This window comes from Crocodylus porosus, unplaced genomic scaffold (assembly GCF_001723895.1).
Source record: "Crocodylus porosus isolate Cpor-Errol unplaced genomic scaffold, CroPor_comp1, whole genome shotgun sequence".
Classification (NCBI taxonomy): Eukaryota; Metazoa; Chordata; order Crocodylia; family Crocodylidae; genus Crocodylus; species Crocodylus porosus.
The window spans coordinates 17,175,167-17,199,535 of record NW_017728949.1 but is presented as its reverse complement, the minus strand read 5'-3'; the positions used below and the strand labels follow the sequence as shown (position 1 = coordinate 17,199,535).

General features: G+C 40.7%; 1 protein-coding gene and 1 long non-coding RNA gene across 5 annotated transcripts in view; one reads left to right on the top strand and one right to left on the bottom strand.

Annotated features, from left to right (window-relative positions):
* IQCA1 (IQ motif containing with AAA domain 1) overlaps positions 1-24,369 on the top strand; it is a 186,996-nt gene that overhangs the window by 68,992 nt on the left and 93,635 nt on the right. For both annotated transcript variants that reach the window (XM_019553998.1, XM_019553999.1), the window contains exon 7: positions 23,566-23,650. In XM_019553998.1, coding sequence (XP_019409543.1) covers positions 23,566-23,650 — 85 coding nt within the window. The remainder of the gene's footprint in view (positions 1-23,565; positions 23,651-24,369) is intronic.
* LOC109322792 overlaps positions 1-24,369 on the bottom strand; it is a 57,635-nt gene that overhangs the window by 19,826 nt on the left and 13,440 nt on the right. For 2 of the 3 annotated variants that reach the window (XR_002104488.1, XR_002104486.1), the window contains exon 1: positions 19,516-20,129. This is a non-coding gene — a long non-coding RNA (uncharacterized LOC109322792). Of the gene's footprint in view, positions 1-19,515; positions 20,130-24,369 lie in introns of those variants that run through there. The other variant, XR_002104487.1, reaches the window with a different exon arrangement.

The following is a 24,369-nucleotide window of genomic DNA, read 5'->3' as shown; positions in this document are numbered from 1 at the left end:
GGGGGTGGCCCCCAGCAGCCAGTTGCCGAGTGCGCCAGTGGCACAGCAGCAGCAGGAATGCCAGCACTTCCGCATGTGGCACGGCAGCACTACCGCATGCAGCACATGCCAGCACCAGAGCCAGTTGTGGGGGGGCACAAGTGCTCTCCATGCCCCCGTACCAGCCGAAGCACTTGCTGTCGGGGGGGAGGGGCACCAGCGCTTTCAGGGGGGACACATGTGCCCCCCCACGCATCGCCTATGCCGTGAACCAAACTAACCTACATCTGAGGAGTTTTCCTTAAATGCACAAGAAAAAAACTTTCAAAGCACCGGGAAATCCCACTCATACAAACAGACATGCAGTTGCAGCACATGAAAGGGCAAAAATTGTGGCGTGTACATATTCCCTAGAGCTTCTCAAAGGAAAGGTCACCAGGTTTTTTTATCATATGCCTTTCACTAGCTGCTTTTTTTGAGGCAGCCAGATTATTTGGGCTATAATTTTCCAAATCATTCACTAGGATTAAGTCACCAGGCATAGAAGATTTCAACCCAAACATTTACCATTTGACATAAGTACAAGGAACAGAAACCAAAATCTTACCACAGAACATGTCAGACGACCTTAATTATAGATGGTGCTACCAGCTCCACATTCAGCTTGTGCACATGTGCAAGAAGTACTCTGGTACTGGTCATGCAAATCCCTACATAGAGCACTTCAGATAGAGCACAGTCCTTGTATTCTAATGCAAGCACAAATGGAGCATAGAAACATGTACAGAGGGGCTTAAGTCCCCTACTTACACCTAACTCCCATCTAGGCACGTAAGTCCAATATTTAGATCCTCAGAACGTGCCACATCATGCACGATGATCGTAGAGTCTGTAGGCATTTGAGTTTTCAGCATTATAGTTCTTCAGATACTCACATTTCTGCTTCTGCTTATGGTCAGAAGCACCTGTCTTAAATGGTGCTAGGTGGCAGGTACTTGAAAGCAGGTACTCCCTTGCTTTCAAGAATACAGAAAAACCTTAAAAGGACGATGCCTTTGGCTTGACGCTATTCAGGCAGGCTTGAGCACATCCATCAACATGTGAATTTAGCATGTAGCAGTATGATCCCTGAAGTGATCTACTGTACCTAGGTACTTCACAGGTTTAGGTTCTTACCCATCTGTGAAGATGTGGGTTTGCAAAGTAGCTGGGAGTATACAGAACTGCAGCAAACAGTTGCAGAGGACTGCTGAGGTGCTCCAGCTATTTGCAGTGGCTTTTATTTTAAAAGGTGCTACTTCTCCGGGCAGTTGCACAGGACCATTACTGAGCTCCAGCTGGTTAGAGACACGGCACCCTTTAAAGTAAAAGTTGCAGAAAACAGCTGAGCAACTTGTTCTTAATTCAGAAACCTGTGAACCACTTTCTGATACAAATAATCTGGGTTCTATTGTATTAAATAAGAAAAACTGGACATGCAGCAGTAGTCATTAATGGAAAGTCAGGTTCTCCTTGTTTCTGGTCTGCTTGTCTATTGTAGATTAACACCAATTAGCAGCTCTCAGTAAAAATTTCTGCTTGCACTGAAGCTAATAGAATTTGGTAATTAATTAGTCTGTTTTCCCAATGTTGAAATTCCTGTCAACACAACTTACAGAGTATTCAATGAAACTCTGCTAGTCTCAACAAAGCTTTGAGAGCAACAAATATTTGTTGCCACAGATATGCAACAGAACACAGATAAAGTCAGATTTATGTTCTAATTTATTGGCCTTATGACACAACCTAAGATATCTTGGTGAAGGCTTAAATCATGCCTTTCCCTTAGCTGTATCCAAGAGTTTGCTGCTTCCTCTTCCTTTCTACTCCAGAATGATAACCTTCTCAGCAATGATACTGAGAAATGACTCCCATATCCCAAAACATCCTCTCCCTCAGTCTGTAATTAGTTCAAACAGTGCTTCAAACACAGGCCAAATTTGAGAATGAAAACTGGCTTTTTGAGTGCTCGTTACCAATAACCGGAGTCTTATTTTCAAAAGAACTCACCATTCTGAAAATCTGCCTGGACTTCTAGAAGTTTGTCACAATTAATCAGCACCCTGTGAGTGAGAAGGGTTTGCTGTTTTGCCAGATATTATTATTCTCTTATTGAGAGAAAGGGTAGGTTAGACAAAAAAGCATGACCCCACTTATTCAGGCAAAGCAAGATGTATTGGAAAGAACAGGCCCAGTGCATCAGAAGGTACTCCTCATTCCTTCCATCTCTCTGGGGGAGATAACATGACAGTAAGCTAGGAAAGAGAGTGTACAATGAAATAAATTCCATCTTTGCTTGCTTTGCAAGAATGAATTGAAAAAGGGATGGAAATGAAGTACGGAAGATGAGAAGAATGAAAGATTGGGAGCATGCCAGCAAGTGGAGGAGAATGGATTATGGGTTCCTATGGTGACTTGTAATTTAATAAATGAGGTATTAAGAGGTTGTAGGGCAGAAGACTGGAACAACTCATAGATAAATAGGAGAGATGCAAGTAGAAGAGTGACTGACAATTGACAGGGACAGAAAGTTTTCCAGAAGTAAAGACAGAGAATGAACAAGGGGAATGGGGCCATAGATGTCCAATGAAGATCTACAGTTCACAGAATTGAATATTCTGAGAATCAGTCCAGAGAGTAGTAGGAGACCATGCTTTAATAGTGTAGTTTGTCAAATTAAACTGTTGGAAGAGAACAAGACTAATGGGAGAAAGAAATGTGACAAAGAGCAATGTGAGAACCAGAGTGAAGAGTAAAGAGTTAATGAGAAGAAAAAGAATAACGAAGAAATGGAAGAAGGGGAAAAATATAAAATTGCCCATGTTAAAAACTAGAAAGATGAATTAATAGTCAATGGGAGGAAAACAGCAACCAGAAGAGAACAATATGCCAATATGCATCATAGAAGACTGGAATGAAGTATCCTCATAAAGGAAAGGTTCACATAGAGTTTAGCTAGGTGGGTTGTTATAGTTGATTGCTTAGGATGAGGGACACCATGCAGGATCTGACTGTGTATGTGAAGTACGGATTAAACTCTATTACACTTAGGAGGCAGTTTCTTCAGTAGATGCAGGAGGATATTTTTGGTTCTCAATAAAATTGTCTAGTTTCTTTTTGTGCAATGTTGAAGCTGAGATTAACAAGTTTTTATATTATAGTGCACACAGAAAAATGTCTCCTGGGAAGTGGAGCTGATTTGGGCACTGTGATTGTGGTGTGCCAATTTGTTTATTTAACAAGTCACTCACAAGTTATTTTAGTACAGAATTTCAAATGAATATCATGTTCAGCAGGCTTACATCATTTAACACAAAAATCTCTCAGTCAAACTCAGTCCTTAGAGACACAGCTTTCAGTGATTCCAATGGGAACGTGTGTGGGTTCTTTCTTTGCTTTTAAATTCAGGAAATCAGACCTGGTATTTCAAATTATCAAGAGACAGAAACTTCTCCCAGTGCATCACTCTCATTTTAATTTGCCCTCCTCTACTTAACTGAATAAAATGCCTCATCTCCTAATGTAGATTAAATATAATATACAGTTACCCATGGAACTTATTGCCAGAGGATACTATTAAGGACAACAGCATAACGATACTTAAGATTAGGTATTTATATTTATAATGGCAATATTAAAGACTGAGCAAGAGTTTGAGAAGGGATTAACCTCTCTTATGGTTCAGGACATAAACTAATGTTTATTGGGAGGTTAAGTAGCTATTTCCCTGTATAGGAAAGTTTCTCTCACACTGTTGTGAACAAGCTAGTACAGCCTGCCAAGGGTAACTGGACACTAAATTAAATGGACTCTTGGCCAAGTGTGATGAGGCTGTGCTAGATAGACACATCTTTTCCTTTGAACAAAAGAAAAGATAAGTGCCCCCTTACTCAATGTATGTTGCATGCCTTAGTAAGCATTTAAGGTAAACTTTCCTCAGGGTGAAATTAACATTAGAATTGGTTCTCCTAAATTTGGACTAAATTTGAGTAAGGGATTTAACACTGGAAGGGATTAAAGATTGTATTTCTAGGGGTGGAACAAGAGCTTGAATGAAACCTGAGTCTCAACTATTCCTTCCAGAACCAATATGTTTCAGTTTACCAAAAATTTCAGTTTAGGGTAGATTAGTCAGATTCCATCAAACAGGTTGTTTTTATTAACCAGGTCAGAGTCCATGGCTTTCAAGTCATGATGTATTTCAGTGCTGTGCATATACAACAGAAAATCTAATTATCTGTAGTAATTTACTTTCAATATACCTAGCCATTAGCATTCATAAACCAGCCACATTTTGTCTGTGGTTGCAACCCTCATTAGGATTCCCACAGTTGAACTGTTAAAAGCCAACATTTGCAGATGAGGGAGACAGATTGACAGTGTATTTTTGTGAGATGCCATTTTTTGCTGGAGTCCGTTTATACAAAAACCTGGTAGCTGCTAATTCCTATGGAATAAAACAGCTGTTATGTATGAATAATAACATTGTTAAAACTAGAAGTTTTGACATTTTTATATAAATACTTGAGAATATATATGTGCCATAAGGAAATTTATCTGCAACTAAAATCTAATTAAATACCCTGGTCTCATAGATTAAAGAAGCGATGCTTCATCTTCCCACAGGCTGAATGAGTGGCAAAGGGCCAGTCCACAAGCCAAATCTAGCATGGGGACAATGCGTAGGGTCGGTCCGTGAGCGGGATCCGGCACACTGGCCCAGCCCTGTGTACCAAATCTGGCCATAGCCTGACCCCATGTGCTGTCACAACCTGGCATGTGAGGCCATGTTGTCCGGCCTTCAGGGCTCCCTGCAGATTCAGAAATTTGGTGCATCTCTGTAACCCATGGCAATTAACACTGCCATTACTCCCCTGTTGCCAAATTTCTGGACCCCCAGGCTGGAACTGGCCTGTGGGGCAGAATTTGAACACCAGTGGATTAGGTAATCTTACTGAAAGTAATTCATGACTTGAGCAGGACACCTACTTTATTCTGTAAACCTCATAACTGCAGGTTTTCTGGAAAATTCAGGTGCTGATTTTGAGGAAACTGAATTATAGCATGAGTGTAAACCACAATCTGCACTTTCAGGTGTCACGCTGCAGGAGGAGTAGTCCCAGATAGCATTCTAAACTCAGAGCCTCCAAACACATATTACTCTTTCTGTCTACCAGAATTTTCTTCTGGGTACAGCTATCCCCCCCTGTGCCAACAGGAATCCTGCTGTAGAGAAGACTCCATAGTCCATTACATTTCTCAGGTAATCTCCATGGGCACTTTTACATGTGCTGCGCCGGGGGGTAGGGGGAAGGTTGGCACTTCAGAACAGCTCTCAGAACCACTCTAAATTAAAGTGCTGCAGTGTCTTGTGTATTGATGTCCTCGTGCTTAAAAACGGTGGCAGGGCACTTGAACTAAAGCTCATTCAAGTGCCCCTGATGCCATTTTTTAGCACAGAGATGCTGATATGTAAGATACAGGGGGCAGCTGGATCGTGGTAATTACCACACTCCAGTAAACTCAATTAATTGAGTCTGTTCTTATATGCTGTAATTACAGCATGTCAGCGCAGCCTCCCCACTCATATACAGGCACCCCATGAGACTAAGGGGGGGAATAAAGCAGTTCTTCCCCATTTGGCATATCTACACGTCTATTAATGTGCCATAATTATGGCACATTAAGTTTAGTACCTGTAATGACAAGTAATAATTTAATGCTCCTTAATTGGCACTACTGCGCATTACTGCAGTTGAATGGGTTTATGGTGATGTTAATGGCAGTAGATTTATTCTACTGCACATTACTGCATTAGCACGGATTTTTCCTGCCACGCTCATATGCAGTAGAATTAGTCTTTTGCGCATTAAGCATCTCATGCAGACATGCCCACTGTAACTTAACCCCTCATAGAACCCAAACTGGGGTCCTAGGAAAAAAGAGAAAGATATGCTATTGACCTGCTACTCAAGAAGATCTTCATGCAGAAGTACCCAAGTGTCTGAGCAATCTCTGAGTGTGCAAGTAGCTATATCATAAGAAAAAATATCCAACCTATTTTCTTTAATTTTTCTGTTAGCAAGAGCTAAATGCTCCAATAGTTTGGCTAGCCTATAAATAAATTTGAAAGGCACATGATTAAACCACAGCATGTAGATAAAAGTCAAACTCAGGTTCATTTCCTGTGTTTGATTTAAATGAAATCTCGAGAAATATGAAAGGAATCCAATGCGAGTTAACATGCAGATGCAAATTTGATAGAACATTACTGAGGAGGGGAGGGTGCATTTGTTGCCATGCATTTTACATGGCAACAAATATATAACTAGAATAGAAAAAAATGTCAACCTAAGTAAGGAGAATAGAATGTGACCCAAAACAGGCATACCAAACAAATAAAAATATGGCACTAATTTCCCATTCATAAACCAAAAAGGTGAGGGTTAATGAACTTGGCATCTCAAGAAACTGTAACGTGTTTCTTGGACTGCAAAGAGGACTATATTTTTCAATTAGCAATGTTGATAAATGGGTTTTTTTCATTCTAAACTGAGACTGGTTTCTAACAGAATTCATCTGGAATATTTTTCCCTATCTTCCTTCACATTTTAGGAATTACATGGAAGAAATCATAGATTTGAGACAGTTTATTTCACCACAGTCATATGTTAGTAACTTTCAATTTTAAAAGCTAGTTATTTTGCCGTTAGGACTAACTGGTAGTCTTTAAACCTCTCTTAACTTTCTCTACAGCTTCTCTCTAAACCTCACCAATATTGGTCTAGGCTTTTCCCCTGTTTATTTTCTGTTTGTTTGACTCCAATTTATTCACAGACAGTTCCAAAAATCAGTTGGAATGAACACTGAAAATCAAGCATTGCGATTATTTTCATATGTATGATATTGCTTCAGGTTTACGATGCAATAGTTCATTTAAAAAACAAGATGACTACAGAGAACTTTGGATGTCTTTAAGTTAAGTAGATGAGAATGTTAGTAAAAGCCTCCTACCTGGATGTATTTGTTTAAAACTCTATACACTGTATGTTTGCACAATGGTGTTCTTACATTCTCGTTCCACAATCAAATTTCAAATTAGTTTGCTTTGGAATAGGGTTGGGTTGCTTTCATCACAAACACAATGAACTTGATTCTATCTACACTGATATATTAATTCCAAAATTAAATTAAGTAAATGTAGTCACTGGTGTAAAACTGATTTCATGTTACTTATCTAAGACAGTAAGAAATGTATTAAGGATGATTACTGTACTTAGGACCATTATGACAGTGAAATTAAATTTAAGTGTTTTTATTGGCTTAGTCATTTTAATATGACAGATTTTTATCTCAATGGTATTTATCATTTGTCAGCACTCATGCACTCTAAATTTCTCACTAAAATCAGGATATCTTTCCTTAGATGAAGCTTGGGGAATAAGGGAATAAGACTATTAACTATGAAACTACTTTAGCTGCATACTTAGAGAGCGTATATATGCCAACATTTTTTCATCGTACTTATCGTAAGAATTATTATGTGAAGCAAGTATCATTTACTGTTTTAGAGGTCACCCAAGCCAGAAATCTCCATTCCAAGGGAAACTGAGATTTTAAGATTTTATTCCAGTCCAGAATAAGAAAAGAAAGTCAAAATCTTGGATGTTTTTGCAAGATATAATATTCTAAAACATTACATTTTGACAAAGTTACAGCATTTCAGCTTACTGTTTCAATTCTTACATAATTTATACAAGTTGAAATGAAATATTTCACTCCCTTCAAAATTATCTTGGTAATTTCATATTGAAAATATCAGTATAATCTGTAGTTTTTCCTGAAACCTTTTGATCATGTCAAATCACCTTTTTCCAGTGAAAGTTTTCCCATTTGTGTGGAGTTAAGTCAGACCTAGGATCTTAACCACGAAATTTGTCATTACAGACACAAATCCTGGAAATACTTCGAGTACTTTTTATAATCAGATTTCTGGCTGAATGGCACAAGTACATATGCAAGAATATTCTGGGTCAAATCAAATCAGGAAACCCATTTAAAGGTCTGAATCAATTCAGAAGCCTCCAAATCAATTTGGAGAGATTCAGAGATTTGGAAAGCTTGCAGGAAACAGAAACTGAGAAGAGGGAGGGGGATTGGGTGATCTTCCATGTATTGAAAAGCCTGAGAGTGGAAAAAACTGCTCTGATACTGACATCTGTAGCTGGCCAATGACTGTGATCTTTCTCTGAGTTCCCTTGCAATGACAGTGCTCTGGGGAGAGGAATAAGGAAACAACACATTAAGCTGTATCTGAAGTGATCTGTGCCTTTTGTGAGCTGTCTCCCTCTTGGACCTGCAGCATCTGAAAAGCTCTGGCTTGCTCTCTAGTCTCTTGGTAGCTAGTCTCTCTTCTTGTAAGTTATATCCAATCCTTTCCTACTTATCCTTGCCTACAACCCCTACTGTTATCCCTGTCCATTCCTGTGTTTTCCCTGACAGTGTGTCATCACTGTGCAGGAAAGCACAACATATATTACACACACACACACATTTTGCAGCACACCAAACATTATGAAACATGCTGGAAAAGCAGGTGTCAGGTCTTCTGGCTGAGGAGGGAGAGGGGCCAGAGGGAGAGATGCAAGTTTCCCCTACCCCAAACATAGATGCACCCTCTGTTCTGGCAGCAATGAATCTTCTGCTGCTAGTGGGAGCAAGGAGGTGGTAGCAGTGCCTGCACCTGAACCACCACTACCACTAACACCACAAATCAGCAGCAGCATGACATTCTCCACCCCAATTTCTGTTTCCAGCATTAGCCTTCCAGTGCCAGAAGAAGATCTGGATCTGGATCTGGAAGCAGAGGAGCTCAGGGCCATAGCAAAGGAAATTCTGGGGAATGAGGGGGAATCTGAATTTGTGCTCCACACCCCTCAAAGTTCCCCTAAAGGCTGGTCTCCTCTGGAAGGCACTTTGGAGGAGGTTGTGGGGGCCCACGGTTCAGCTTTTTCTGTTGTTGTGCCTCTGCCTGGTGAGGAGGCAGATAAGGCAGGATCCCTATTCTCAACCCAGAAAGAGGTGGGTAGTGTAGTGTGGGATCATTCTGAGGTGGCAGATGATCCCAGGTATGCTAACTGCCAGCAGTGCCAAAGGCAGATCAGCTGGAGCAAGGACATGAAACACTTAGCCACCACAGCAATGCTGCTTCATTTCAGGAGGTAGCACCCCCTTGCCCTTCTTCCTCCTCAGCTTGGCACCAGTGGGAACATGCCCAGAAAGAAGTCCCTCTCGCTCCAAAGCCCACGTCCCCAAGAAGCAGAGGCAGGCCATCCTGGAATAGTGGGGGAAAGGTGGAGACAAATGGGGGTGTGTTCCAAAGGGGAGCAAGGTCACCTAAAGCACTGGGGAGATGCTTGCTCTGGATGGCCAGCCCTTCTTTGTTGAGCGTCCAGTGTTCAGGCTGCTCATGGCACTCATGGTCCCATCATACCAAGTGCCCACACAAACCACCTTTAGCAGGATGGTGGTGCCCTCCCTGTGAGGCATGCAGGGAGTACTTGAGGGATGAACTGAGCAAGGCAGTTTCACAGGTTGTCTGGCACTTCACCTTGGACATCTGGAGCAGCCGGGGTGGAGATCATGCCTACCTCTCCCTCACAGGGCACTGATGCAATCAGTCAGGCATCGGTGGGCTCTCCTTGAAGCGGAGGTGATGGATGTGTCCCACACGGCAAGGGAGATCATGGTGGCCATGAACCGCATGGTACAGGGGTGGCTCCTTGGGCAGGGCAAACTCATCCACAAGTTCATGGTCACCAACAACGGGGCCAATATGGTCAAGGTAATGCATGGTGCAAACTTTGTTGGCATCCACTGTGTGGTACACAAGTTCCACCTCATCATCAGGGATGCCTTGGAGGGGGAGAGGGCTCCCGGTGACAGCGTTATCACTACCAGCCAGCTTATTTCGAAATCCAGGAAAGTGGCGGGCTACTTCCACTGGAGCATCAAGAGAGGCCAGATGCTGTGGGACAAACAGGCAGAGCTAAGCATCCCACAGCACAAAATCATGCAGGATGTGGAGACTCAGTGAGACTCCACATACCTGATGCTGGAAAGGCTAGTGGAGCAACAGAAGGTCATCCATGAGATGGCCTTGCTCGGGGAAGATTGGAATCAGCGGCCCCCTTAAAATGAAGTGGGATACCATTTCCCAGATCTTGGTGGTCCTCAAGCTGTTCCTCAAGGCCACAAGAGCCTCAGCACTGATGATGCCCTCCTTAGGCAGGTGATTCCCCATAGTGAAGGAGCTTGAGAATAAAATGGAGACATTCCAGGAGATCGATGTTCCTGGCTGAGTCAAGCTGCTTTCACCAGAGGTGCAGGCACTGTGAAGCAGCTAAAGGAGGGCATCAAAAAATGGCTAGATCCATTGCAGTCCAGTACGGTCCACATGCTGGTGGGCATGTGCGACCAGAGGGTGAAGGGGAGTGTGTCTGCAGCAGCAAAACCCTCGATCACTGGATGAAAGTGCTGATGAACAGAGGTCAAGAAGGCAGAGACAGGGGGATGTGGAAGAGGGGGATCCATTTTCCTATGCCAGTGCTCCAACCGCAAAGCAATCTCCTCTACCACAGCCACTGCCAATGTGGGCCAAGGGCATGGCTTCAATGTTGGGGTCCAGAGGCACCAGACCCCACCATTGGGCAAGTAGTACGGAGGCCTCGGTGGCTACCTATCTTGCCGAGGATGTGGAGCTGCTGCACTGTAACCCATTGGCCTACTGGGCAACCCACAGATGTAGCAGGATCTGGCCATGGTTGCCTGGAAACACCTGTCCTGTCCACCAATCAGTGTTCCAAGCGAGAAAGTGTTCAGCATTGCTGGTGATGTTGTGACACCCCACTGCACCTCCTTGGATCCTGGTTTGGTAGAGCAGCTGGGGTTCCTGAAGGGGTTCCCCAAGCTCCACGTGCAAATGGAGTGAGTGCCACCTTCCTCACTCTGCACCTATTTGCTTTTAGAACCTTGAGGTGCCCGTTCACAAAAAACCCTGCACCTATCTTCTTGAAACTTGGCAAGCTTCATGCCCTCAGAAGGGGCTAACATCCCTGCTGTTTTCATCTGAATCTAAAAAAACCCGACAAGTTATGGTTATTTTAGTGATTCCTCATTATAATCTATGGCCGAATCTCCAAATTGGTGCCAAATCTCCGAGTCCAAATTAGCCAAATAGAATCAGGACAGTGATCCAAATCATCAAATCAATTCACTGTCCCTCCAAATCATCTGAATCCAAATTGAATATTTGCTGCTTTGCACAGGCCTAATCTTTATGCTTTGTGGCAGTGAGTCTAACGTGTTGCACTATTTCTCACCCCTGAAGAAGTAATCCCTTCAGGTTGAAGTACAGGCAAGTGGTAGGTAGGGTAATTCACTGTGGCTTCCCACCTAAACCTGGCATGCAGATTTTGAAGGAAAAAAGAAGACATCTATTCAGTTTCTATAGCTAAAACCTCTATGGCTCTAGAAGCCTTGGTATTCATTCAAACTTCTTATAAACAAAACCTTTTTTATTCTATATCAGTTTTATAATATCATTTGCATTCCACCAAAATTCCCTAAGAGAAACAATGAGTTTGGTTTATAGGTTATTTATTTTGGCCAAACTTGTTATAAAATTTCATGCTTTATTTTCTTCTTTCCAGAATTTATATTGTGTTAATAAAACAGTATTGGCTTCCTTTCTCAAAATCTCTATAAAAGCTATTCCTGCAGCTTTTAAGTTGAAGTAACTGTGCTTATTTTAACTGTTTTGCTCTCTGCCATCAGTATTAACACCAACATTTCACTGATAAAAAAGATATGATTTTGACTGTTAAGAAATTCTACTTGACTAAAGGCAAGAGTTTTCTAACTCAGTAAATATAGAGGAATTTTGCTTGGCATCTCATGGAGCTAGTTTCTGCACTTTTGACCTCAGCCTGAAGAGAACAAAAAAGGTAAAAGGAAATCAATTCAGATGAGAATTTAATGAGCCTTTGGAGCTTCAACAGACACATTACTCCAGCGCAGAATCCTTCAGATGTTCTGATAGGAGCTATTTAACACATTAAGACTTGTTCCACACCCCTCAAGCTGTCACTATCCCCCAGTGCTCACATATGTATAGTATAGGTAAGATATCCTGCTGTCCTGAGGTCCAGTATGAGGTGCTTACACTCTAAGATGGAGAGAGTGTTACAATGTATGTTTAAAAAATGTATGTGCTGTAAAGAACCTTTTAAAAGGCTTAATTATTGAAGTCAATGGAAACACGACTGGACCAGAGGCTACTCTCTCTATTCCAGTCATTGGACATGAGAAGATGGAACACTTTGCTAGGGAAACAGGGAACATTTCATTTTTATTCAGTTCTGGGGGAAATTAATATACTTTTTTCTAGCTTTGTGTAGATTTTATTTACAACAAGGATTGTTATAAAGAAAATAATAACCCACTGTTCTGAGTCCAGGGGAAATGAGAATAGCATTAAATTGCAACAGTGAAGATTTATGTTAGATATTGGGAGAACATTTCTAACTCTGGAAAAGATGATCTAGCAAGGCTGTAGAATATTTGTCAATGGAAGTTTAAGTGCAAGTTAAACATTTTTCTGGGATGGTTTTGACAAGAATAATCCTGCCTTCAGCACAAAGTTGGAATAGAGGACCTCCTAAGGTCCCTTCCAGTCCTATTTTGCTAGGACTCTAAAGTCCTGGCAAATTTTAGCTGGACTTTAATCCTCACAGAAGGGTTCACATTATCTGACCTGTTTAAGGCATTGCAGGTACCAGGATAACATTGTTTCTCAATCCTATTGTGGACAGGAATATGCCTGGGAGACTTTTTTTTTTTTTTTTTAGGTAAAACTTCTTTTGGTGAAAAATCAAAATCACACACACCAAAACATTTTGCAATGGTGTAAATTATGTCAACTTTTTCTGTATTCAAATTGCCAACAAACAGTTTTGCTCACCTATTTCTAGGAGGCTGGGAAACCATATCTCCTGGGAGAAGAGAAAAGGAAAAGTTGGAGAATATGACCACTATTACGATACCAGAAATAGGATTTACCTGAAAAAACCTATGTCTTACCTCCTGCTATCCTAGTTTCCTTAACTGGGTACTTAAGGAGTCAGCAGGAACAAAAATGGGTTCAACTCAGACCTGCCACAAATGGAGAGTTCAACTATTGACAGGATGGTGGGACAGAGGACCAAAGGAGCATTGCTGTGCATTATCAGCAGACTCCAGCTTGGTAACTAGCAAAGTATTCTCCCTGCAGAACTGGAAAACCTGGGGACTTGATGGTTCCCAACAGCATCAGTCCACATAAAAAACACGCAGCTTTTCTTGTAAGAACTATGTCCTCGGGCACTTTTAAGAAGGTTGCACATAATAAAACAGTGGCAAATAATCACCATATTCCAATCTATGTATCATCTGTCATCCTCCATGACAGAATTTAACTGCATTCCGATGGACTTGCTTAGTAATGCTTCATTTTGTGTGTCTTAAAATATCACATTTAAATACAATACTATATATACACTATACGATACTATACTGTACATAAGCCCTGATTCTTCACTCATTTATAGACATAAATAGCGCTATTAGATTCAGCTGAACTACTTGCGTGTATAACATTACTTATAAGTAAGTGTTTGGAAAATCATCAGAGAGGATGATGGTATTGGGCCCCCTGCCAGTCTCATCAGAGATAACAAACTATATGCGGAAATGAAGCTTTCTGTGTATAAAAACTATATATGTGCGTGTTGTTTATTCTGGAAATTATTTCCAAAGACTTCTTTTTTATGCTTTTCATGGGTCATTTACAGAAGAAAATGTAGGAAAATGCTGTAAGAAAAACAATTAAAAATAAATTAAGGCATCCATGTAGGTGTTTTTGTAGAGCCTGTGGCAGGTTGGTTTTTAAAAATTGATAGGAATTATTAAACAACAAAGAGTTTATTTCTTTTTTGTTTCTTATTTGTTTCAGTCTGTGCCAAACAGAGTGCTAGACTGTACAGCAGTTTTTAATGCCCTTTCTTTTCTACACATCCCACATTCTTTCTTACCCTGAAGAGAGTTGCATGTTCTTTTTCCTCTGAAGAAGATTTTTTATTTTCCTGACAGGGCCTTTTGTGCAATTAGATAGAGAAGTCATGGCCAAAAGGAAAGAATAACATATTTAAAACCATACTAGAGTACAGAGAGTAGGTAGTAAGTTGTCGAATCTATTACTAGAAAAATGTTTGAGTTAAAATTGTGTTGTCCTAAATCAATATCCACATTTAGCCTTAGCTATAACCATCTTTGAACATTACAGGGTGCAAAGAGGAAAAATTAGGAATTAATTGTAGCTCTCCTAGAAGAGAGGAGGAGAGGCTAAAAGATGCAAAGCAAGCTGAACACAGTACAGACATGCATTGTGTGGCATCCTCGCCCATCTCCAGCAGGCATTTGTTGTAAATCAGAATTGAGACGATCTGACATTCAATTCATGGGGGTTTCCTACACAGAGATTGCGAGTCATGCTGATTGGTGCCAAGTCTTGTGGTAATTTTGTGCTGTCAAAGTATCACAGCTATCCAGTTTATTGTAATTGTGCCCTGAGAAAAAATTAAGCCGAGGAGTGAAATACTGGCCCTACTTAAGTCCCTTCCATTGATTTCAGTAAAACCAGAATTTCAACCCAGGTGTCCAGAAGTGAACATCTAGTGTCATTTGCCTCAAAGAGGCATTGCTTTGCCATTATACTCTAACAGATCTAAGTGATTTTTTAAAAGGAATAATTTTGGGAAGCACAAAAGTAACAAAAAATGCATGGTAACTAGAATAGAGACTGACATCTGTACAGATCCTTTTCCTTAAGGAAGGATTCTTCTCTTTTCCCAACCTTGTCCATGCTGTAACTAACTATCTGGTTGGGATATTTTAATGTAATTATTGATTTACAATGCTTAACATTTCAGTTTACAAAGCATGTCTCTAAGGCAATCTAAATCAAAGCTATTAAATATAGTACAGAACAACTGAAAGGACTTCTCTGCTTTTCAGAAATGCAATAGATTTCTCCTCTGTTTTTGCTCACTTAGAGATTATCATTTTTCAAAATCCTATTCTTCCATGATCCCTGAGAAATGCAGCATCTTCTACATTTAGTAGTTCATTGGGTCAGAGCCACTGGATTTATGGCATTTAACATGCTTTTCCTACAGTGACCTCTGTTTGGAGCTCAGTTTGATTTTCAGCAGTGCTAGACTGGCTCCTGGAAATAATCCCTATCCACTGAGGCTTCATTTTAGGATCATAAGAAAGTAGGTCTGGAAGGGACCTCACCAGATCATCTAGACTAGCCCCATGCTCAAAGCAGAATCATCCCTGAAAGATCTAAACCGTCCCAGCCAAGCGTCTATCCAACCTGCTCTAGAAAATTGTCAGAGGTGGAAATCCCATCAGATGGAGACCCATGTCAGTATATGATGTGGAAGAAGGGTCACAAGGAACACTCTCTTTCTCCTTGCCCAGCACCTGGGAAGTAGTCGTTATACAACGTCTGGAACTGGTCACCTTAGACATGTTATTGAGGAGTATTTTTCCTCTCCCTGTAACCCTGTCTATTCCTATCTTTTTTTTTGCTTCTGTGTACAAGCCAGCACATTGACCATACTATGAAACTTTTCTTTGCAAACCAGAATCTTCTATTTTGATTCATTTACCATATTTACTTGAATGTAAGATGGCCCTGATTATAGAACCCCCCCCCCAATAATTAGATTCAATATACAGAAAAATTATAAGTTTGATAAGATTTCCCAGGTATAGAATATAGTTTTTGGAGGTTTGTCTTCAATGTTTCCCCTTCCTACTGGTACAGCAAGCAAAATAAATCTGGGGGGGGTTAGGTACTCCCTTTTGTCCTCTGCTCCCCCAAAATTCTTTCCCCACTCTTTACTGTCAGACCTTGCTCTCACTGAGCACGTGGAAGTGAGGAGCAAAATTGAAACAACTTACCTTGAAATAAATAAGTTGTAATGATTTACATATAGTACACACAGATTTAGTTCATCTACAATTGATGCATTTGAAGCTGCTGCAAGTTTTAGCACAAGAACTCCATAAATACACTTTTAAGCAGCACTTGTGTACCTACTTATATATAGTAAAAAATATGCATGGTGGTTCAAAGGGTTAAGCTGACCATATGGAAATCCTGGAACTCTGGGGCATTTACAAGTCAGGAGGGGCAGGGGCAGGGCTGTATGCTAAGCATGCAGGAGTGCCTGCCTGCCCACCTGCAAGGCAGTCTGTGCCACTCCAACTCCTGGCCAGACTGTACCTGCATTTCTAGGATGCCCATTATAATCCCCAACAGTCAGCCAGGGCCATCCTCTGAATTCTGGGACTGTCCCAGCTAAACTGTGACATGCAGTAACCATATAAAAAGATTTACCACATAGTTCATTGGGCTGGGCCGCAGTCAAGGCATGGTGACCCAAAAGCTCAGCACTGCTTGCTAAGTGTATGTACTCTAGATACCTCCCACAAAGAATCCATGTGCTAATTAGCCCCATTTATAACTGGAACCAGGTGTTCATGTCGTAAGTCCAGGGATCCTACAAAAATGTATGTGCAGATGGCACAGGGCAACCTGGTCCAGATACCATGGAGGGTGGGGCCAAACTAATCATATGCAACAGGCTGGGGGGGGCGTGTGACAGAGGGATTCTGGGTGAACTGTTTGTGGCCCCATTTGGTGATGTTTGCCAGACACTGAAGACTGTCTGGTAACAGGTAAAGAAACAGCAATCATTGGAAGTGAGACAGAAAGGCACAGCTCAGCTGTGGGAATGCAGAAGTTGAAATGCATGCAATATAGTAGTTCACCATGACTTGAAAAAAAAAATAGGTGCCAAGAGGGACTGTGCTCAACACGCACTACCATATGTCTTATTCAGCTGGTATCCTGCTGGTAGGTCCCATCAACATGTTTGCCCACACTATGTGTTTTATAGTCATAGTCAGTGTTGGCTGCATTTAAATCAACTTCATAGTTGATTTATATTACTGAACAATGCTGTATTTAGCAGCAGTAGTTCAAAGATATACAATGGCTTTTACCCCCCCATACTGACTGGGGTGGCGAACTTACCTTGTATTTCAGTAAATGTGATAATCAGATTTTCTGATGAACTGTATCCCACATATGAAAATAACAGCATGTAGTTTGACTTGTTCTAGTTTTGTTATGCTCCTTGCAATTCTTTGGTTCTTTCTCCCATTAAGTGATCAGTGTAAAATAAGATTATTTTTTTGTTTGCAGAGCTGTTGAGAAGCAAGACCAGATATTATTTTAATGGCACTGCAGGAAAAAAAGTGGCAAATTCCTGGTCTTTGCACTGAACTAGGGGTTTAATTTATCACTTACTTTACCCATTACTTCTTGATTATATTATATAACCTAGGAAAAGCAGGATTTTTTCTTACCATTAGTTAAAGCTTCCCATCCACAAACTGCTAAGCACACAGTTCTTTCCTGACATCAACTTTATATTTGGAATGCAACAAACAAAAAAGTAGCAATGCCCATGCATTTTATGAATGATCAGCCAGCCATATGTAGACATAATTATGGATGCAGAGAAAACATTCAAGTGATGCTGATGTTGGAAATGAGCTCTAAATAGATTAGAAGGAAACATGGACTAAATACTTTTTTTTTAATCCTTAAATCAGGAGACAGAATGATCCATGAATGGATCTAAGATTTTGAAAAAGGGAGAGGTACAGCTGATGTGGTGAATCTTCACATATAACATAACACATTTTTCTCCACTTACAGAGAAAGTAGAAGTTTTACTAAAATGCCAGGGGTCTAGTGCTTTATTATTCAGCTTAAAATCAAAGCAAAAACAAATAACTTTATAGGAATGCATATTAATTTGAATAGATTATTTTAAAAAACACAACAAACAAGACAAAATAATCTAGAAAGTATTTTATTAGTCTTGTAGTCATAGCTTAATGTACATCTCTTATGCATATTCGTAAAACAAAATCTAGCCCTTTTGAGTGTCTTGACACTCCACTGTCAGTCATTTTCATACCTGAATTAATATTCATCTAAATTAATATTACTGTACCTGAGTTAAGATTTTTAGCCAGAGCTAAGAATAATCTGCAAGGCTGTGAAACAGAAGAAAGATATTACTAGGAATGGCTAAAAGAAAGCAAAACTGCAGGAGAAAGAAACATCAAGCCCATTAGAAAAGAGAAAGGGTCATTAACACCAGTGGAGTGAAGAGAGATTAACAGGAATCAAGTTGACTATAATGAGCCATGGAGTCAATTAATTCCTTCAGTAGGAAGAAATGTTGCTGCCCCTCTCAGATAGTTGGTTTTAATGTTTGCATAAATCAGGTATCAAGGGGGAAGTGGGGAGAGGGAGTACACATCCACTCCCCCTAGAACTGCCCCTGGACTAAGCTAACAACAGCCTCCCCTAAAAGGTCATGGACTGCAATAAATGTCATCAATACCAAGCTCTTTAAACCTGAAATATCATGAGTATCAGAATAATGTTATTTTAGGAACTACTATGATTACCAGGTCTGATGCACATTAGAGAATTCTGCTGCCACATCTTTTGAGACATTTACCTTATGCCACAGTTACACCAGTTGCACCCCTGAAATAGAAGCCACACTCAAGCCAAAGCTATTAATACGGGCAAAGCAAAACGTCTTTCTGGACTGAAATTTGGCACAGCATTTCATATTTTGGTTTGCTTGCTTTGAGCATTTAAAGACTCTGCTGTAGTCAGGAATATTAAATAGAATTTTCAAAGAAGACATCAATTTAGATCAACTACATAATTGTAGCAATTATGTAAAGTATGCCTCTTTAAAAATAACTCTATGCATATGGATTTAATTAACAGACCCAACAACTTCTTTAGAGCCCCATTTGGAAAAGTGAATATGCAAGCGGAGTTATGGCCAGATCCTGAACTTGCAGGGATACACCAAGGAAAAGGGAAGGATCCTCTTTTCTGCCAAGCACAGCTACACTTGAATAAGACCGGGTTACTTCTTAGCACATAAAAGCACATGGGCCAGGCCAGCAGCTCAATCAGTATGTAGTATTTAGAGAAATATGCTCCTCCACAAATGCTGTGTAGCACATGCCTAGTGAAAATTTTCCACTCTTTCCCAGGCTTATCATGGTGGAGCTAATTTCATACATGCTATTGGTACTATTTTGCCAGAGAAAGAAGAAATAAACCCACCAACCAATACCTTACAAGTCATCTTTGCACTCTGAAGGTACAATTTCCACACATATAGACATACCCAACTTGACTGTAATCTCCCTAGCCAGTGTACTGAAAGTAATAAAGCTGTCACAGCACAGTCCACATAAGCATCCCAGAGCCCTGGGTACCTGTTTGACTGCTGAAACTTCTGCTGCCACAGCCTCCTTGATATGGGTGTTCCCTTAGGTACATCTGCACAAGCTGAACTCATGCTTCCAGGGGCACTGTAGACATAGCCCAAGTCCTTCTATGGGCATTAAAAAAAGCAGTGGTGCCTAAGACCAAACCTAAAGGAAAGGGGAAGCCAGAAACATGTAAAATGTGTATGGCAGAGAAAAGTTAATATAGCTGTACAAAAGAGTGACAAATGATTTCAGATCAAAAGTAAATTTATTTATTGGTTTTACTCATTACTTCAGTATCTGAATACTTTACAAGCCAGTTAAGCTATATAATGGTTTCAGGTAACTTGAATTTATATTTGTATTCCTTTAGGTCCCTGACAGATGTTAAACTAAAGGCGTGATGGGATCTGAGGCAGGACTCCAACAATCACACTTCCTGCCATGCCAAACATGCACAGCAGGAGGCGTGCTTGTGGGATGCAGCATCAGATCCCATGCCATATTGGGTGCAGGGGGAGCTGAGTGAGGCTGACCCAATCAGCTGACCAGGGCTTCCAGCTGGGGGCGCACAGGGGAATCCTCGACTCTGATGCACTCCCCAGCTGGGAGCCCTAGCAGAGCTCCCAGGTACTCTCCTGAAACTGGGAACTGCAATCAGCTGACCGGCACTCTCCCTCCAGAGCACACAGAGTCTTGAAAGGCTCCAGTGTGCTCCAGAGGCAGGGAGCACTGGCCATAAGGTCAATTAAAAGTGTGGTAGGAACCAGCCAACAAGTTATTACACATATTTTATGTGATAACTTTGTGGCTTATTCCTTATTTTATCACACCATTAATTGAATGAACGTGTGACCAGGTCACTAAAGATACGATTAACCAGCCTTGGCTACATGACCCCCTAAGTCATCTTCCTCCTTGCCTTCTCCTCTCCCCACTATACAGTACACTTATAACTTTGGTTCCCATCTCAAAGTTCCTAACATAATTAATCTTAGGAATTAATCTTTCATAATGTTATTTTTCAGTGTAAATAATTGCATTGGTTTCTAGAAAGATGTATGATCATAAGTGGCTGAAGAGGTGATGCACCAAACAGAGAACAGAGAAAGATGGATGGTACAAGACTTTAACAGTCTTTGTTAAATTTTAGTCCATGCTACCAAAACTTCAGAACGCTAACGCTCAACTGCGTACATGCTCAACAGACAAAAATTCTCTCTCTCAAGAGCATAACATCCATTTTTGTCTCATCTGCCTTAAATAAAAAGCACATAAAAATACCAAATCTAAAACTTTTCTGTAACAAGCATTAGAAAGCAAATTACATTAGGATATGAGTTCAAATTGATTCTTTATCTTTAGAGCACATTCCCATTTTTTCCTCCTCCAACTAACATTAATAATAAATGTTAGTTGGAGGACAGTCTTAGCATTAAATACTCTGGCTTTTGTCATTTTAAGTCAAACTCTTAGCAGTGATTAAACATAGAGGTTGAATTTAATACAACAATAAACTCTTTCATTGAGTCAAGAATTTGAATGAGTCCTTATTTTTCTTAGAGATAAAATGCGTCTGTAAAATCAAATGTGACCTAACATTTAACAGACCTGATAATACATACTTGTTTTTGGATTCTCAGGCTATTTTCCAACTGCTTTTTAAAATCATGTCTGTAGTACAAGTGAGTGCATCCTTTTATTAATGGGAGTTTCTGGCAAATGTAGGGGAGCAATATTTTCTGAGTCTCATTGCATGTATAAGTAATAATCACTGAGTACACAAGCAGAAATGTCTGTAGTTATAATAGATTCATTTTCATTTTTATTTTATAATTGGTATTTTGGTGGTAATCAGGGGCCACAATCATAGTGAATCTATTATAACAAATGTAGCAAAAAAGCCCAACATTTTTGCTCTAAGAACCAGATATACTAACTTAAAATTTAACCTATGGCTTAACATAAAGTTATAGTTACACAGGAAAGGCCAAAATTTCTGTTAAAAAAAACTGTTTGAAAACTATAAACTAGATTTTGTGATTATTTTTCCCCAATTCCTAAGGTGTATTCACTTCACAATGTTTAAAAAACACCAACTTTTATTGTTTCTCCCAAATTTCTGAATTAGTATTTGTCCTGATTTTTTAAATAAAAAGTATTAATGTATACTGAAACGTTGTGTACCAAAAATCTGATCTGTATTAAAAAATAGAGTCATGTTGATAGTATATTTTTTTAAAATAAGGAAACATTCAGAAAGGCCAATTAAAAGGCCATTAACACTCTGGAGACTCAAAGATGAAAAAGGCCTGGAGATATGTTTGAGAATTTAGTATCTGGTGAGCAAAAATTAAACAATAGAAACAATTTTATATGTGTAAAGTAGTAACTATGATCACCTAATGTAAATATATATTCCTGGAAAAAAGAAAAAGTGATACTGTTTCCCTTAAAAAGCTTATTTCCATCGAGACAATGTTCTATTGTTGTTACTTTAATTCCCCAGATTTTAAGAACAGAATTTTGTGTTTTTAACAGTACTTGCTGCAGAACATTTCTTGCTTTGATGGTCAGTTACATCACTTGTGCGCTGCTTTGTTGGGAGGATATGAGTTTGTAACAAAAAAACAGAACCTGGAACTGAAGGAAGCAGAAAGAAGACGTGTGCACAGAAACCAAACAGCAGCCCTTGCATATTTGTTTTCAGACCTGCCTGAAAGATCAGTATAACTTTAAGGGAGCAGAAGAGACTTCAAAAGAATTCTTTAAAAAAATTTAAAAATAAGAATTGAGGGTATTCTATTTAAAGGCTTTTCATTCAACATTTATTTTTTTAATTAACCTGTTATAAAAAACTCATCTTAATAACACTTTCTCAAACCTTAAAAGGAAATGTTTTTCATATCTTAAAAGCAGTAACCCTAAATAAAAATGGGGATTTTCAAAAATACAAATGGTCATTAGCAGAGCTGGTCAAAAAAATGTCAGATGCAATGTTTTTTCTATCAGAATAAGTCAAATCTTTCAAATAAAAAGTTCTATAAAAACGTATAAAATTTGACATTTCATATACAATACATGTATGCAAGTTCCTCCCAGAATTCAAACATCTTTCAATGTTGCATTGAACAAATGATTTTCATATATATATATATATGTATGTATGTAATTTGTATATGCTTTTATACTATGAAAGCCAAAGCCTACCTTAACAACTGAAAAGTGATTTGAGGACCAGTGCAAGGGTCTGGAAACTAGGTAGGCTGTAGGCCTTATGTGGGTCCTTGCATTTAACTATCCCTACTAAATCTCACTTCTACCTAAAGCCACGGCCTTATCTCTACCACAGCCCCACATTGGATCCCGTAGCCCCACAACCCAATATACAATCCCATGTGCCTCACAATCCACCTATACTCTATACCCTGCAGTCAGCCTCCACCTAACCACACTCACAAGTCCTACAGCCTACTGCCATGTCCCAACCACCCTGACCAAGCTCCATGGTCTGACCAGCCTACTACCACCAAGTTCCTCTTCCCAGGCATAGTACAGAGACTGAACTGGCTTTGTATGTTCCTCAGTTCCTAATTAACCTGCTCACAGCCTACTAAGGTGGTTATTTCTGGTCTTCATGTCTCAAGGAAAATGCTGGCTGGTGCCATGGGACTGTTTGAAAGAATCAAATGATGCCTTACTACGTCTCTTCCCCTTCCTGAACACTACGTCCACCCTTGTGTCCCACTGCAGTACCTCTAAAGTCCACCAGTTACCACTGTTCTACACACTTATCTGATTTGTTCAAGTTTGTCTAAGAACATTAGTATTTTATTACAGGCTAAGTCATGAGAAATTTCAGCTGAATTTTTCTAATTTAAATGAACTTGCTAAACTAAAACCATCTTACAAGGCAATACAATTCTGTCAGTCTTTGCTTACGAAGAAAAGGTGTGCCTCAATAAGTATACTGACATTAATAATTAAGGTAATACAATTAGCAACAATAGTATCTTAAAGTATGCACTTAATATTTTCCCTTTGTTTCTCATACAGGCACATTACAGGCAAGTTTCCTGACTACCCTGATGAAGAGGATGGAGGTTCAACTGTTATTTTTTCTCAGAAAACCCCAGAACAGGTATCAGTCTCTTTCTCTCCTGAAAAAAGGACAGAATGCATGGTGGCTGAAATTAGAAACAGAAGCTTCCGTTACTATCCAAATGTGATTTTATAACTGTGAGGGGTTGGGGTAGGTCACCCGGTAGTGAGTTCCCCAATTCCCCGAATGGCCCCTGGAGAGAAGGGGGTATGCGCCGGACCGCTCGTGCCGCCGCCAATCTTGCCTGCCACGACTTGATGGAATAAGGGGTTCACCCGGGCAGGGCGCTGACGGTCCACGGAAAAGGGTACCCCGACTCCAAAGTCCAGGGGTCCTGAGGGCTCCTCCTCACCTACACCCTCGCCCGAGCCTCCGGGATATGGGGCCCCGCTGGGGTGCCCCTGCTGACGGAATAGTCCGGCGGGGTACCCGCCCACTGATGGACCCGCCCCGGAGTCCCACCAGCACCTAGTGTCCCTTATACTGAGGGCTCCTCTAGTCCGGATTTGTCCGGCCCTAACGGGCCTGAGTCTCTAGACCGGGGTGGGCTACAAAGTCCGCCGCCCTGCCCGCGGGTCTTCTTCCGTGACCAACCGGCCACCAGCCGCCGGAGGAGGGCCCCTCCGGCCGAGGTTCCCTTCCCGGGTTCCTCCGTCGGAACCGCCACCGGTCCCTTGGCTACCTGTGTCTTGGCGGGATGCCTCGCTGCTCCCGGCTCCGCTGCGGTCCACTCCGCTGCAGCCGGGGTTCGCCGCGTG